The sequence below is a fragment of the Aulonocara sp. 'chitande type north' Nkhata Bay genome, linkage group LG3, assembly GCF_057382095.1.
Source record: "Aulonocara sp. 'chitande type north' Nkhata Bay isolate Kocher_YH1m ecotype deep benthic linkage group LG3, A_spYH_male_GT1.1, whole genome shotgun sequence".
In the NCBI taxonomy this organism is placed as follows: domain Eukaryota; kingdom Metazoa; phylum Chordata; class Actinopteri; order Cichliformes; family Cichlidae; genus Aulonocara; species Aulonocara sp. 'chitande type north' Nkhata Bay.
The window spans coordinates 31,562,479-31,577,070 of NC_141346.1; the positions used below are offsets into that span (position 1 = coordinate 31,562,479).

The following is a 14,592-nucleotide window of genomic DNA, read 5'->3' on the forward strand; positions in this document are numbered from 1 at the left end:
GCTGCTGCTTTATTTTGTCTCCCTCCGCCTCACCCCCAGACAAGTGCGCTAACAGGAGAATTTTCTCGTGTTAATAGGCACTCCGGGTGATCCCGGTGAAGGTTCGCCTCCCATTGTGCTAAAGGGAGAACGGGGACCCCCAGGTCTTCAGGGCCTACCTGGTTCTCCAGGACCACCTGGTTTGCCTGGCCAACCTGGAGGCTCAGGTAAGTAAATATAGTTTCTATGATGGGAACTGATAAAAATAACATAAAAGACACAGGATCAGGATCAAATGATTATGCTGCTCTTCTCAAAGGGGAAGCACTTCCTACAAAGCTATCTATACTGTACTTTTACAGATATTTATAGTTTTGAGGAAAGAGGTTTTCAATTTTTGCATTTAATACATATTAAATAGGGATTTTGTATTTCCATAAATACTGACAATATGATTTCTCGGAGTAAATTTTGGCCACATCTGTGATCCTAAAATAAGGTTTTGTACTATTATTACTTCTGATAGCGAGGCCGAATATTTTGAACATTTTCCATAATGCTAGGGGACAGATTACACAGTGAATTTTAAAAGTAAAAGCAATACTTTGTAAGTCACACATTTTGTCATGAATTATCTTTGACTCAGAAAGTATACAACCCTTTTCACAGGCTCTTCTCACACAAGTGCTGTACAATATAGAAACCATGACAATTTTATATGCGGGCTAATATAATGTGAACGTGATGAGTAAAATGATCTAAGGTGGAAAAAACTGATGGAGTCATTGCCTCTCCTGCCTCCTGGTCTCAGGCATCAAAGGTGACCCTGGTGGACCTGGGAGCGATGGTCCTCCTGGCTTCAACGGACCTGCCGGCAGGAAGGGAGACATTGGTCCGGCAGGTCAGCCTGGTAAGTAAGGCAGAGAGTCTCATCACTGACCTACTCTATATGTTATCCCTGGTTAAACAAAGAGTAAACGTTATTAGTAGTGTATGTACTGTCATGGCCAAAAGTTTTATTTATTTGCTGATCAAAGATTTACTGGATATAAAAGGATATACTGGACAAAGGATGAATATGGAGGTTGAAGAAAAAGAGGAGGGCCACAGAGAAGCTTCATGGATGTAGTGAAGAAGAATACACAGAGGGTTGTTGTGACAAAGGACGGTCCAAGAGATAGGCTGGAATTGGAGGCAAATGATCAGCTGTGGTGACTCCTAAAGGGAGCAGCTGGTAAAAGAAGAAGTTTAACCTATTAGGACCCAGGGTTCTTTGTGATGTTACTGCTTGAAAATGTCTACGTATCAAAATAAAGCGAACAAGCTAATAAGGAAATTCGGATGGAACAAAAATACAAAGGATTTGATATGGCCTATTTTGTTCTCTATTACACCTTTGAGAATATGCTGCAGTAGACCAGAAACTCAAGAAAACCATGAATCAACATATCGTTAGCTTCATAGCATAAGTGCCTAAGTCATTGACTTAGTCCAATGACTTAGGCACTTATGCTATGAAGCTAACGATATGGATGTTATCTGTGGAAGGATAAAACTGCTGGAGTTTACAATTGTACACAGTAGTGAACTTGCATGTAATGTGTTTGTGCATAAATAAGCTAATAAGGTGGAACGTGGTTATTTTTGATGGGAAACTTCTCTCAAAGCACACTTGGAAATGGAGTTATTGAGGAAATGTGCTGTTATCACGATGGATTTAAGTTTTGAGATTAAAGGTTAGACAGAATTCATGGTAATGTTTTTCAAACATTAATGTAATTTTGTTCTTCTTTTGCTGTTGGTTTAGTGACGTTTGGTTGGAACATGATGAGAGTTTGCAGTGTTGGTATCTGAGAGATGTCTGTTTTCAGCAGAGACATTGTTTGTCCATGTACATGCTGTCAGGTGAACGGGGGCATCTCTGCTTTTTGTTTACACCTTTTTGTTTAGCTGCTCTTTTAATTGTTTGTTGTTTTTGCTTTGGAAGTCATAGGAATGGTTATGTGAGCTTTTAGCTGAGATTTTGATGTTTCTGTGGATACTGGTACTGTTGCTGCCCTGAGGCTTCTCATTGCTAATACAGACATTCCCCTTATTACAGGTCAGCCTGGCAACCCTGGTCCCCGTGGTTCGGATGGCCCACAAGGTCCTCCCGGTGTCCCAGGATCAGTTTCTGCTGCTCACGGTTTCCTCATCACCCGCCACAGCCAGACCACCGATGACCCAGAGTGCCCCACTGGAACTAAGTTTATCTATAACGGATACTCTCTGTTATACGTGCAGGGCAACGAGCGGGCACACGGACAGGACCTTGGTAGGCTTTACCTAGAAGTTGCATTGTATCAGACAGCTGTCAGAAAGCAGTTCATATAACTGACCGTCTTCTTTCAGGCACAGCCGGTAGCTGCCTGCGCAGATTTAGCACCATGCCCTTCATGTTCTGCAATATCAACAACGTCTGCAACTTCGCATCCCGTAACGACTACTCCTACTGGCTGTCAACGGACAGACCCATGCCCGAAAACATGGCCCCCTTCGTGGGAGAGAATATCAGGCCTCATGTCAGCAGGTATGACGGGAGGAGGGAAGGGCAGTACTGTCGAATTCAGGGAAGTGTGTAAATCTTGTGTTTTCCTATGTTTGTGCATCCAGATGTAGAGTCTGTGAAGCTCCCGCCATGGTGATTGCAATTCACAGTCAGACTATCCAGATTCCTTCTTGCCCTGAAAACTGGGAAGTACTGTGGATTGGATACTCCTTTATGATGGTAGGAAATAACACACGCAAAAAAACAAACACACACTCAGACACTTCCATCCCCACCTTGGCTAAAATCTCACACTGGCTGGATCTCCTAGCAGAACCTTGCTTTCCAAAACCCCAAATCCTTTTGCCGATACACAAAAGCTGAGTAGCATAGTGTGTATTTCTGTTTTCAAAATACAGGAGCCTGTACCGGTAAATTACAGTAATTGGTTTTCCTCATCAACTGTCTTTAAAAGATCAAGACAACAATCTTGCTTTTTTTGAGATTGGACATGACAAACGGTGGGTGGATCAGACTGAAAAACTGAGCGTGCTGTACTCTCACATGGCAGTGACTAGTCAGTCAGATGGTTGGCATGTCCTATAACAAACCCTCCTTATTGTCTATTTTAATCATATTTTACAAAGTGAGAGCCACACTGTAATAACACTCAGTTTCAGTTTGTTTCCATTTGTGTCGCAAAAGTATCACTGCTGCTCGCTGAGTGGTAGCAGTAGTAGCGTCGTGTTGTGATTTGGCACTATAGAAATAAAACTGAAATTGAGACCATTTTGCTACCAAATGGTACCTTTTGCACATTTTGAAGTAAAGTTGATTGCCATGATAGGACAACCTTTAGTAAGTGAAAAACGTCTATTCAAATTCTAGGCAACAGCTGCAGTCTGGTAGCAACCCAAACAATTGCATGCAAGTTTATAGTGCAGCACTGTGCACCTCTTTGAGACCAAGCAAGCAATACACATTCCTCCATAGCAACCAGTGGTTGCCAGGAGGTCACTAGGCCTGTGGGACTAAAATCTGTCGACTGCTATGATTTGGGTTGGTGGTAGACACCTCTCTGCAACTACACCAGCACAGCACATGTGACCAGCACCCCCCATCTTCTGCCTTTTTCCCCTTTCAGAAGGAGTTCATTAATTAAGAAAACTAAAAAAACAAATTCTCTACAATTCTAATTCTTCTTTCTCTCCCCACAGCACACCAGTGCGGGTGCAGAGGGCTCCGGTCAGGCGCTCGCCTCCCCCGGCTCCTGCCTGGAGGAGTTCCGCAGCTCCCCTTTCATCGAGTGCCACGGCAGAGGGACATGTAACTTCTATGCCAACTCCTACAGCTTCTGGCTGGCCACCGTGGAAATTTCTGAGATGTTCAGGTGTGGATTCATGTGCAAACGTCTGTAAAGGGGAAAGTTTATTGATGAGAAAATATCCTCACACCATATATCCATGGTTTTATGTTATTTACACCAATTTCTGACCCTAAAATCTGGATAGTGACGCAGAAATTAAGACTCATTAGAACAGGCAGATTTTTTCCAGTCTTCTGTTGAATAATTTGGTGAGCTTATGTGACTTGTAGCTTCAGTTTCCTGTTCTTAGCTGGCTCGAGTGGCATCTGGCTGGTGTGGTCTTCTGCCGTTGGAGCTCATTCAGAGATGTTCTTCTGCAAACTTTGGATGCAATGAGTTGTTATTTGAGTTAACTTTGCCTTATTATCAGCTTAAAACCAGACGGGTTTGAGCTGATAGGAACGCTCAATAGATATTTCCTTTTTCAGAGCATTCTCTGTAAAAACTAGAGTTTTGCAGGAAAATCTCAGTAGTTCACCTGTCTCTAAAACTCTAGAACCAGATCATTTGACTCCAGCAACCATGCTATGTTCAAAGTTGCTTAAATCACATTTCTTCCCCGTTTTGCTCAATTTGAAATTCTTTGCGACTCTTCTTTGCCATGTTTATTTCCCTAATTTTAGTTGCTGTTGAATAAATATTTGCAGTAATGAGCAGCTGAACATGTGTACCTAATAATGTGTATAATGAATGTATATATGAATGTGTATAATGCAGTACTTACATGACCCACGTTAAAATCAACCCTCTCTTAACCATCTTAATACTTATGGCTCTTACAGAAAGCCCCAGTCTGAGACCTACAAGGCAGGTAGCCTACGGACACGTGTGAGCCGCTGTGCAGTCTGCATGAAGCGCACGTAACGGCATGCATGCCACCAAGCAAACACACCACTGCCAGGAGGTGGAGAGACGCCCATCGATGACGAGAGACGATTGGACGTACAGTAGACAAGTGTGGCAGCGGGTGGGGGCAGTCACGATGAGTTGGAATTCCAATGGTGCATTGTCTTCCGGAAAAACAAACTACAACTAAAACAATGGTGCTACTGTGCAACACAGCTTAAAAAAAAAAAGAAAAAGACAAAAAAAAGAAAAAAACTGACGTAAACAAATCTTACATTTAGTCTTTGTTTGTCTTAAGAAGTACCTCAAAATGAAAGCAGAATATATTCAATTCATGGCGCCACGATGGATGTGTGACAACAAAACTGCATTTTTCTTTCTTTTCCCTTCTTTCCCAGAAGGATCTTTGTTCCCTTTCCCCCTTTTCCCCCCAAAAATTACGTTTGACACGTTGGTGCAGCAAAAATGTGACAGAGTAACTTTTGATTTTATTTTATTTTTGATAAGGAGTTGATGGTTTTCACAGTTACCAAATCGGCACTTTGACTTCGGAACATCCATGATGACAGATGCACTGACGATGAGCTTTCTGTAGTGAGAATGACTGCTTTTTTAAAAAAAAATTACCAATCACCCTTTCTTTCTCGCTCTTATTTTTTCTGTTTTACGTTACATTTCGTAGTGATAACCCTGCTGTCTCCCACTCTTTGCTAACCATATCGCCTTCTTTTGCTTATTTTTTTGTTTTTGTAAGTAATACAATGTGTATATTGTGTAAAACACTTTTGTTTTTAGTGTATTAGCTCGAATCACTACCAGCTGTTTGTTATGCACGGCGATTTTCCAGGTTCTTCTTAGCTCACACATTCACTTAACGCACGTTGACTCAGATATTGTACAAAGTAAGGCTTTTATGAATGAAACAGTATTTTATATATAATAAATATATATTTGAAAAAAGAGGATTAAAAAGTATATAAACTTTATTCGGCTGTGGAGAGCTTGTTTGTTGTTTTTAACCACGAAACGGTCATACATTACATTTCATGAAAAAATTAAGCTTACTACTGAACGCAAACAGACATTTTCATGAAACTATAACAGTCTTATGTGATATTAACAATGCCAATGCTTCAACCTTTTGTATTGTTCCACTGAAATAAAGGGGATTTGCTTTCAGCTAGTTGAATGATTGGAAATTGTTACGAATATCAACACGGGAAACGGAGAAAATAAAGTTCAGATAAATTCTTCTTTATTTGATTAGAAAACAGGGACATTTTTTGTGTTTCTTACATTTCCAGGTGCTGGGAATTTTCTATAAAAAGATCCTGATGTAGTTTGAAGGGGCTGCCTTTGTTCCCAACACTTTCAAATCCACTTTTACTGGCTTGAATTTCTATCCCAAATTGGATAAAGTGTTCAGGCTTCATGGTGTGGTAACACAGGTCTGAGCGTACAGATTCCTGATGTACTGTAAAGCTATGCGAGCTGTTTGGGGGAGGGTGAAATATTTCCCTGTGATTTTTATTGTTTGTTTGTTTTGTGTGTTTTGTTTTGTTTTTCAAATCTGCTTTTATGAATTCTAATTGTGTCAGCCTGGGGTGCGATTAAAAAAAAATGTGCATTTTTTTTTCTTTTTGTTGTTTTGTTTCCATTTTATGTTATCCGGAAGTTGTTATAAACTTTTAAGACTGAAATAAATACTATGTCCAAAGTGTTGCCTTCATAAATGACTATGACTAAGAAAGAACAGTGGGTGACTTCTTTATAAGTCACCAATCTGGATCATTTAGATTTAAAAGTAAAAGAAAATAAGGGATCGGCTGGCAGTTACAATCTACAAGTCCTCACTTCTCCTTCTGTTTGTGATGTCAATGCCAAGTGACGGTAAAGTAAATAAATTGGATTGTATGTACATATATATATATTTACCATACCACTGGCCTGAGAGAACAAGGTGGCACATATGGGTGCAGCAGCTCAGACAAATAAAATGGGGCACAATTATTAAGGACAAATAAAGGGATTTTAAAATGGATTGATAAACGAACTGGAAGCCAATGAAGGAAAGCTAAAATTGGAGTGATGTACTTTTGCTTTCCAGATGAAAATTGGACAGTCACGTTTTGCATCAGCTGTAGGCGAGCAATGGAGGCCTTCCTGATTCTGATAAAGAGTGCATTGCATTGCAGTAATCATGCAGTAATCAAGACTAGAGGTTATAAAAGCCTGTATTAAGGTTGTGTTTGGACAGAAGAGGCTTGATCTTTGACAGTCATTTGGAAAAAGATGGATTTTACTCACCACAGTTAAACAAAAGAAGACTGGAGGAAATTGTCGCCTGGTCTGATTAGTCATTGAGAATTCCTCTTGTAGAATTCAGATGGTAGAGTCATAATTCCTGTGTAAACCACATGGAACCATGGATCCATCCTGCCCTGCATCAACAGTTCAGGATGGTGGATATTTTCTTGGCACATTTTGGGCTGGTTTCTTGAACATGACGATGAGTTCACTGTACTCAAATAGCCTTCACAGTCACCAGATCTCAATCTAACAGAGCACCTTTGGGAAGTGGTAGAACAGCAGACTGACAACATGGATGCAGGCGTCAAATATTCAGCCACTGTCTAATGTTATCATGTCAATATGACCAAAAACTCCAAGCAGCTTGAATCTATGGCATGAAGAATAAAGACAGCTCTGAAGACAAAACGGGGTAAAAATCAAGTACTACCAAGGTATGCCTAATAAAGTGCCTGATGAGTGTAAATTAACAGGACAACCCCCACCTTAGTCCTCATGGCGAATATGTAACCATATGTAAATACTGCCAAATATATAAAGACCGAAAAGGCAGTTGGTACAGATGACGTACCCGTGGAGGTATTAAATTTCACCTGCGCCAACTACCCTTAAAAACTATGTTGTTATTCTTCATGAGCTGCTCTGCAACATTTTCTGTCAAACTGGTGGTGAAGATGACACGTTTCAAGTGACAGTTGGAATCTGGGCGGAGGAATGTTGTTCCTCCTTATATAAGAAGTGTGAAGTGTGAAGACAAGTTCTCTTTGTCTGGGACGGTGAGTGGACTCATGTCGGCAGGTAAGAGAGGCTTCGGAACAAAGTCTAGTTTGTTTAATTGTGGTGCTGTGGTGCACTCGAGATCTTTTCAACTTGCATCTTTGTTTTTGTGTTGATGAAACACGTCACTGACTCAGTGTATGTCATCTTTAGGAAAAGCAACCATCCTCTCTGTCTGAATCTGACTGCATAGCTGACTATCTCTTGCTCCACTACCTTAAAGGAGACACCATATATCAACCAAAGTAATTCCAAAAAAGGTAAAGTAGGAGACATATTCCCTGTACTTGTTCCTCAAGTATACTTGTGCTGTTTTGGGTTTAGATTTCCAGTAAGCTGCAGCTTTACCTCTGTTGCATTTGCTCATTCTAATTTGCACAATATGTCTTGGTGCTCTTGTGACTGGGATTTGTTTTTAGTATTTCCTGCAGTAACTGTAACAGCTTGTTGCACTCTTCATTGTGGCGTCTATTATTTTCATGTTCGTAAATATTTCTTAATACAGAAATCTACATTAAAAGCTTACCTGTTCCCACAGTTCACTTTACGTTCTTGCTGCTCAACAATAAAAAGATTTATTAAGACTGGTAGGTACGAGTTTCACAAACTACACCTTTTTCTGAAATGAAGACTAACCTGATACACACTTCTTCACTGACAGTGAAACAGTTTTGGCATTCACCTCTGCACACATAATTGCACAACAAGGAAAGAAGATGGAAGACAGACAATTCTGCTGTGCTGTCTGTCTGGATCTACTCAAGGATCCGGTGACTATTCCCTGTGGACACAACTACTGTATGAGCTGTATTGAAACCTACTGGAAAGCAGAGAATGTAAAAGGAATCCACAGCTGTCCTCAGTGCAGACAGGCTTTCACACCGAGGCCTATTCTGGTGAAAAACACCATGTTAGCAGAGTTGGTAGAGAAAATGAAATACCTCCAGCCTATCCATGATTCCCCTGCTTTTGAAAAGCACAAGCTGGTAGACAAGGTGTTGAAAGCAAACACCTGTTCAGTTCACAATGAGGTGATGAAGATGTTTTGCCGCACTGATCAAATGTGTGTCTGTTGTCTCTGCTGGATAAATAAACATAGAGGACATGAAACAGTTCCAGTTGAAAAAGAAAGGGCAGACAAAGAGAAAGACCTGGAGGTAATTCTGAAAGAAGTCCAGCGGAGAATCCAGACCAGAAAGAAGGAAGGAGGAGTACTTGAGAAAGAGATAGAGGGGATCAAACTGTCTGCTGATACAGCAGTGAAGGACATTGAGATGACTGTTGATGAGCTGGTGAGTTTCATCAAAGAAAACGCCTCAAATTTAAAGCAGCAGATCAGATCCCAGCAGAAAGATGAAACGAGTCGAGTCGAAGAGCTTCAGAAGAAGCTGGAGCAGGAGATCGCTGAGCTGAGGAGGAAAGAAGAGGAGCTGAAGCAGCTTTCACGCACAGAGGACCACACCGAATTTCTACTAAGTTACTCCACAATGCCCGTATTCATTGACTCTACAGATTCACCAAGCTTTAAAATCTGTCAGGTTAAGTACTTTGAGAGTCTTCAAATGGTGATATCAGAAGCTAGAGATAAACTCAAAGCATTTCTGTGTGATGAACTGTGGAAGATCACTCTGACAGTGAGGTCAGTGGATGTTTTGCTGCCACAAAGTGATCCTAAGACCAGAGATGACTTTTTAAAACATTCATGTCAACTCACGCTGGATCCAGATATAGTTCACAGAAAACTCTTCCTGTCTAATCAGAACAGAACAGTTACAGACATGCTTCAAGATCCAGATAATTCCTGTCTTAAGAACAGAGACAGGTTTTCCATTGAGCAGCAGGTCCTGAGTAAAGAGAGTCTGACTGGACCTTGTTACTGGGAAGTGGAGTGGAAAGGGAAAGGACTTTCAGTAGCCGTAACATATAAGAATGAGAATAAACTGGATCAAACTGCATTTGGAAGCAATAATAATTCTTGGGCATTAGATTGTTACAAGGACAGTTATAAATTCAGACACAACAACACGACAACTCGCCTCTTAGGTCCTTCTTCCTCTAAAATTGGAGTCTATCTGAATCCCAGAGCAGGTATTCTGTGCTTCTACAGCGTCTCTGACACCATGGCCCTGCTACACAGAGTCCAGACGACATTCACTGAGCCGCTCTATGCTGGACTGTGGATTTGGGGGGGGTATTTTATTTCAACCACTGCTACATTAAATGATATACAGTAAAATACTGTTTAACTGATTTTGCCTTTATTTGTTATATTTTTTCTATGATGTAATATCAAGGGTTTGTATGGGTGCTTGAAATCATTGAAAATACTTGGATTTTAATATTGTCTTTTCAAGGTTTGAAAAGTGCTTGAATTTCAGATGTGGTGCTTAAAACTGCTTGAAACTGTAACTCTATTTCATTCACAACAAATGACTGTCTGATTGAATAGTTCTTTGTTCGTTTGTTTGTTTTTTATCAGATAGAGAAATAAAATGAGTCGCAAATTCTAAAAACAACATTTCTCCACCTGGGCTGCCTTGCACCTCTGCATGTCTGTTTCAGTGTGTGACACCCGCCCCGAACAGTCAGGAATGAGTGCAATAACAAGCCTGGAGGTTGCAGTTTTTAATGAGCGTTTGCTGGAAAAGGACAAATACAAATCTTGGATAAGACAACGACCAAATTCACCTGAAAGGTCTGCAAAATGATTTGTACCTTTTCAGAATGGGGGAGTTTGCTTAAGTCCTAGTAAATAATTTTCAACTATGTGTACGTTACACATGCTAATTTTTATAATTATTACTACTTTTTTGCTAGCTAGCAAACTCGCAGGATAAACTATTGAAATGCATTGCGCGTGATGCAATATTGCAACGCTAGTAAAGCAGTTAGTTATGGTATGGTAATTTATGAAATATGCTGTGAACTAACATTACATAGCAGTAGCAGTAATGTGAGTTACTGTTATATATAACTACCCAACTTAAGGCTTTCTGATTAAAGGCTAAAAGCGAAGTTGTTACCAAGTAAAATTAAAAGTTTATGTTTTTGTGTATTTCTGCAGCTTTTTCAAATATTATCTTGGTTCATTTGGCAACACCTTAGGGGCGATAATAATGGTAATATGAGGGACTGATCCATATGGGCACAAAGAACAGCCACTTTTTTGTGCTACTGAGGTTCCCTGACTTTCCCTCAAAATCTGTTCTCGTGAGCACACCTTAAACATTAGAAATGGCTTTAAACTCACATTGAGGCCTGTGGGACACTATTACCAACTGAGACAATATACAAATTTATATGTGTTTTCATATATGAATATTTCATACTTTAAGGCTGCCTGTTTATTTAAGGGAAACGAACAATACATTATAATGAACAATTACATAATAATATCACAGATGATAGATTAAATAAACAGGTGTTAGATAGATGCTTGTGCATTGTTAGTCTTATATGTCAAGGTCAAGGTAACTTTATTTATACCCATAGGCAAGGTAAATTTGCTTTACAGAAAAAATGATAGCATTTGGCATCCCTTCAAAAACACACATACCTAATAAAGATATAAACCTCACTGTGGCACATATATAGTAATTTTAATATTTCGAATCAAAAACAGTTCTTATTTAATTCAGTGCAGGCAACGGGGATAAAGCTATTTTTATAACGCTTTGTCCTGCATCTCGGAAATAGAAACCTCCGTCCTGAGGGAAGAAGCTGAAATTCTCCCCTTAGAGGATGGGAACCATTTTTAAGGATTGATAAAGCCATCCTCTGTACCTGCTTAGAGTACAGGGAGGCTAAACAAGACTGTGGTTCACCTATCAGACGACTGGACCATCTCACTATCTGATTTAGAGAGTTTTTCTCCGTGACAGAGGTCTGACCAAACCATGCCACCAAACAAAAGGATAAAACAGACTCAATAAAAGAACGATAAAAAATTAATTTGAACTTACCATGTATTGTTTTGTGGTATTTGGTGCAGTTTTCTTGTTTTGTGGGGTTGTTTTTTATTTTCATCAGGAGATGAATACCTCTAACAAGTTGTTTTTTTCACATTTGTACATCTTAATTTTTAAGGGAAATGTGTGTTTTGAGTTTATACACTATAGGCAACCTTTTCCTTTTGGAGTATTTTTGTGTGGTGCATAGGATGATTTGTTTTAATTTTCACATGGTCTTACTGAGGTGATGCAAAGTGAAACATGCATTCTTTTTGGGTAATGTGTTGGGAAAAGCTTTAAAATGGACTTTTAAAATACTTAAAAAGTGTTTGAGTTTGACCCTGAAAAAGTTGTATAATATAAAATGGTTTGTACAGTCTTCAAAAATGACTTATTTTACAGTCTGTATGGAATGTGACAAAGTCTATAACAGAATAGAAAGATTGCTTTGGTGATGTGAAAAAGTGAATTAATACCATAAATAAAGTTGCGCAATTTTAAAGCCATTCTAAAGAATTTTTGTGCAGTCATTATAGGAACTGAACTGAATAACTGAAGTGAGTGCATAGATTTTAATACTCATTTAATTATCGGTGTACTGGATTTATTTATGACTTACTACTATTTAAATGAGTCTGTTTTTGCCTTCATAACTACCTTATTCATGGTACAATTTCACAGAGGTGCCGGAAACATTCCTCAGAGATTTTGATCCATATTGACACGAGAGCATCACACAGTTGCTTCAGAATCACATCCATGATGTGAATCCTCTGGTTTCATCTTGAAGGAACCAGTTTGAAATGATCAGTCTTGAAATGATGAGTCTTGTGACATGTATCATTGTGTATCATCCTTCCATTCCAGTAGTAATCAGGTGGGTTGTGATGTTTTTACATGATGTTCAATTAGTACCAAGGGTGTCAAAAGGAAAATCACCCACACTGTTACATAAACAACAACAAACTTTTGATCCAAGGCAAGATGGTTCCATCCTTTAATGGTGTTTACACCAAATACTCTAAACATTTCAGCAGAAATTGATGCTTATTGATGCTTAGGGCAAAAAAACCCAGTGTCAGTGGTTTTTGTGATGAAGGAGCCCAGGCCACAACAAATGTTATTGCACTTGTGATACTAATTCTAATATGGCTTTTAGTTTTTGTTGAGCTGGTTGCACAAAGAAATGCTGAGTGTTGTTAATGAACTATGTTTTTAATCCCAATGATGATCTCGTCCTACATCTAACCAAGTGACAAGTAAAACTAAAAAGTATGGGGCAAAACAAAAGAAATCTGAATTAGAAAAAAACAAAACAAAAATATGTCCTCTACAGTAGACTTGGTGCTTCTCATTATATGCCTCAGAAAACAAGGCATAGCAACTCCAGAAGTCCTCAAGCCAAATTATATGCTCCACATCTTCTTGGGGGATCCTGAGATGTTCCCATGCTTGGGATCTTATTTATAAATGTATGTTACACTGACAACAAGGCCAGGAACAGACCTGAGCCACTTCACATGCATAATTGAAATATATAGAAAAAAGTTGATGGGGTTATGGAACAAAAAATGTATGACACACTTGTATGAAGCAGTGACAGTTTTTTCTTGTCTGTGTCAGGGTTTCTGGGTCGTTGACCCAGTATTTTCAGTTCACGTTCACTGCCTGTTCCACTTCCTGCCCTCTCTTCCCTTCAGCCCTTGTCGTGTCATTGATGTTATGTTGTCGTTTCCGCCTGCGTTCAGCCAGCCATTCAGTCAGCCATTCAGTCTTTCAGTCAGTCATTCAGTCCGTCGTCCAGCCAGCCATTTCCTACCTCTGTTCTGTTCATCCACTCCTTATAATAAACCTTCACCAGTCTTCACCCACCCGCGAGTCCTGCGTTTGGGTTCCTTCTTCCTCGCCTCCACACAACGCCTGACAGAATGACACGACCCGTGCCACGAAGACACGATTGGAACCCAGCGGACTCGGACTTCTACGAGCGGAGGGAGGCAGCGCTTTCCCGTTGGGCAGAGGAGCTCAGGGAAAAACAGCGGCTCTTTACGGAGAGAGAGCACGTCTTCAAGGGGACTCGCCTGGCTCTGGGCGGGCCTAGGAGACGCCGTGTTCAACCAACTGCTGCCTCACCTGCACCAGCGCATTTGCCGCGGAGAGTGGACGTTTCACGCCGCGCTTCAGCCGCTCGCTCTCTCGCCGCTCCGCTCCTCGCTCACACACCCGCCACCTCATTCGCCGGACCTCCACCTTCGCCACGGCACAGCGGCTACGCCTCCCACCTCGACCTCATCGCAAAAATCTAGATAGTAAAACTTGAAAAGTGCAGCACAAAATAGAAGCCCAGAACATTCAGTGATGCTCTTGCTGTTTTAGAAAAACATGTTTAATACTTGCCTGAATGTTTTTGGATACAATAGCATCTGCCTGCCCTGGTTAAACTCTTATTGCAGCAATAGGATTTCAACCCACATGTGTGAGGAGCCTGGAGTCTTAACCCAGATCCTTAGACCACACAATCTAACACCTTACAATGCGGTGGACTTGAAGCACACTTGAGTAGCCACTAACCAGTCAGTGTTGACACTGTGAATAAAAATATATGAAACACCTGCACATTGTAAATGACTTTTGCAAAAGAATTTCTTTTATTCATGTATTAATCGCATTATTATAAAAACAAACAATATCCTGCTCACTCTTCTGTTAATCTTCTTCTCCACTGATGCCTTACAAAAGCCGAAGCTATTGTTGCCTGTCTGTACTTCAACATCATTAGTGAAAGGTCAAAATGACTGACCATGAGAGACGTGAGACCGTCTCTGGAAGGCTCTGAT

General features: G+C 40.3%; 2 protein-coding genes across 2 annotated transcripts in view; both read left to right on the forward strand.

Annotated features, from left to right (window-relative positions):
* col4a5 (collagen, type IV, alpha 5 (Alport syndrome)) overlaps nucleotides 1-6,451 on the forward strand; it is a 66,527-nt gene extending 60,076 nt beyond the window's left edge. Inside the window, exons 43-49 of the mRNA XM_086276466.1 lie at nucleotides 78-206; nucleotides 791-889; nucleotides 2,081-2,293; nucleotides 2,371-2,548; nucleotides 2,632-2,746; nucleotides 3,724-3,896; nucleotides 4,655-6,451. Of these exons, the coding sequence (XP_086132592.1) occupies nucleotides 78-206; nucleotides 791-889; nucleotides 2,081-2,293; nucleotides 2,371-2,548; nucleotides 2,632-2,746; nucleotides 3,724-3,896; nucleotides 4,655-4,736 (989 nt within the window). The 3' untranslated portion in view covers nucleotides 4,737-6,451. The remainder of the gene's footprint in view (nucleotides 1-77; nucleotides 207-790; nucleotides 890-2,080; nucleotides 2,294-2,370; nucleotides 2,549-2,631; nucleotides 2,747-3,723; nucleotides 3,897-4,654) is intronic.
* A 1,347-nt stretch (nucleotides 6,452-7,798) lies between these two features.
* LOC147335140 (tripartite motif-containing protein 16-like) lies at nucleotides 7,799-10,253 on the forward strand. The gene is made up of 3 exons (XM_086276476.1): nucleotides 7,799-7,826; nucleotides 7,959-8,065; nucleotides 8,467-10,253. Exon 3 carries the CDS (start codon nucleotides 8,522-8,524, stop codon nucleotides 10,037-10,039), a length of 1,518 nt encoding a protein of 505 aa, XP_086132602.1. The 5' UTR covers nucleotides 7,799-7,826; nucleotides 7,959-8,065; nucleotides 8,467-8,521; the 3' UTR covers nucleotides 10,040-10,253.
* The last annotated feature ends 4,339 nt before the right edge of the window (nucleotides 10,254-14,592 follow it).

What these genes read in the sequence shown, in the direction of transcription:
- LOC147335140 (XM_086276476.1), top strand. Translation starts at nt 8,522, where the DNA reads ATGGAAGACAGACAATTCTGCTGTGCTGTCTGTCTGGATCTACTCAAG.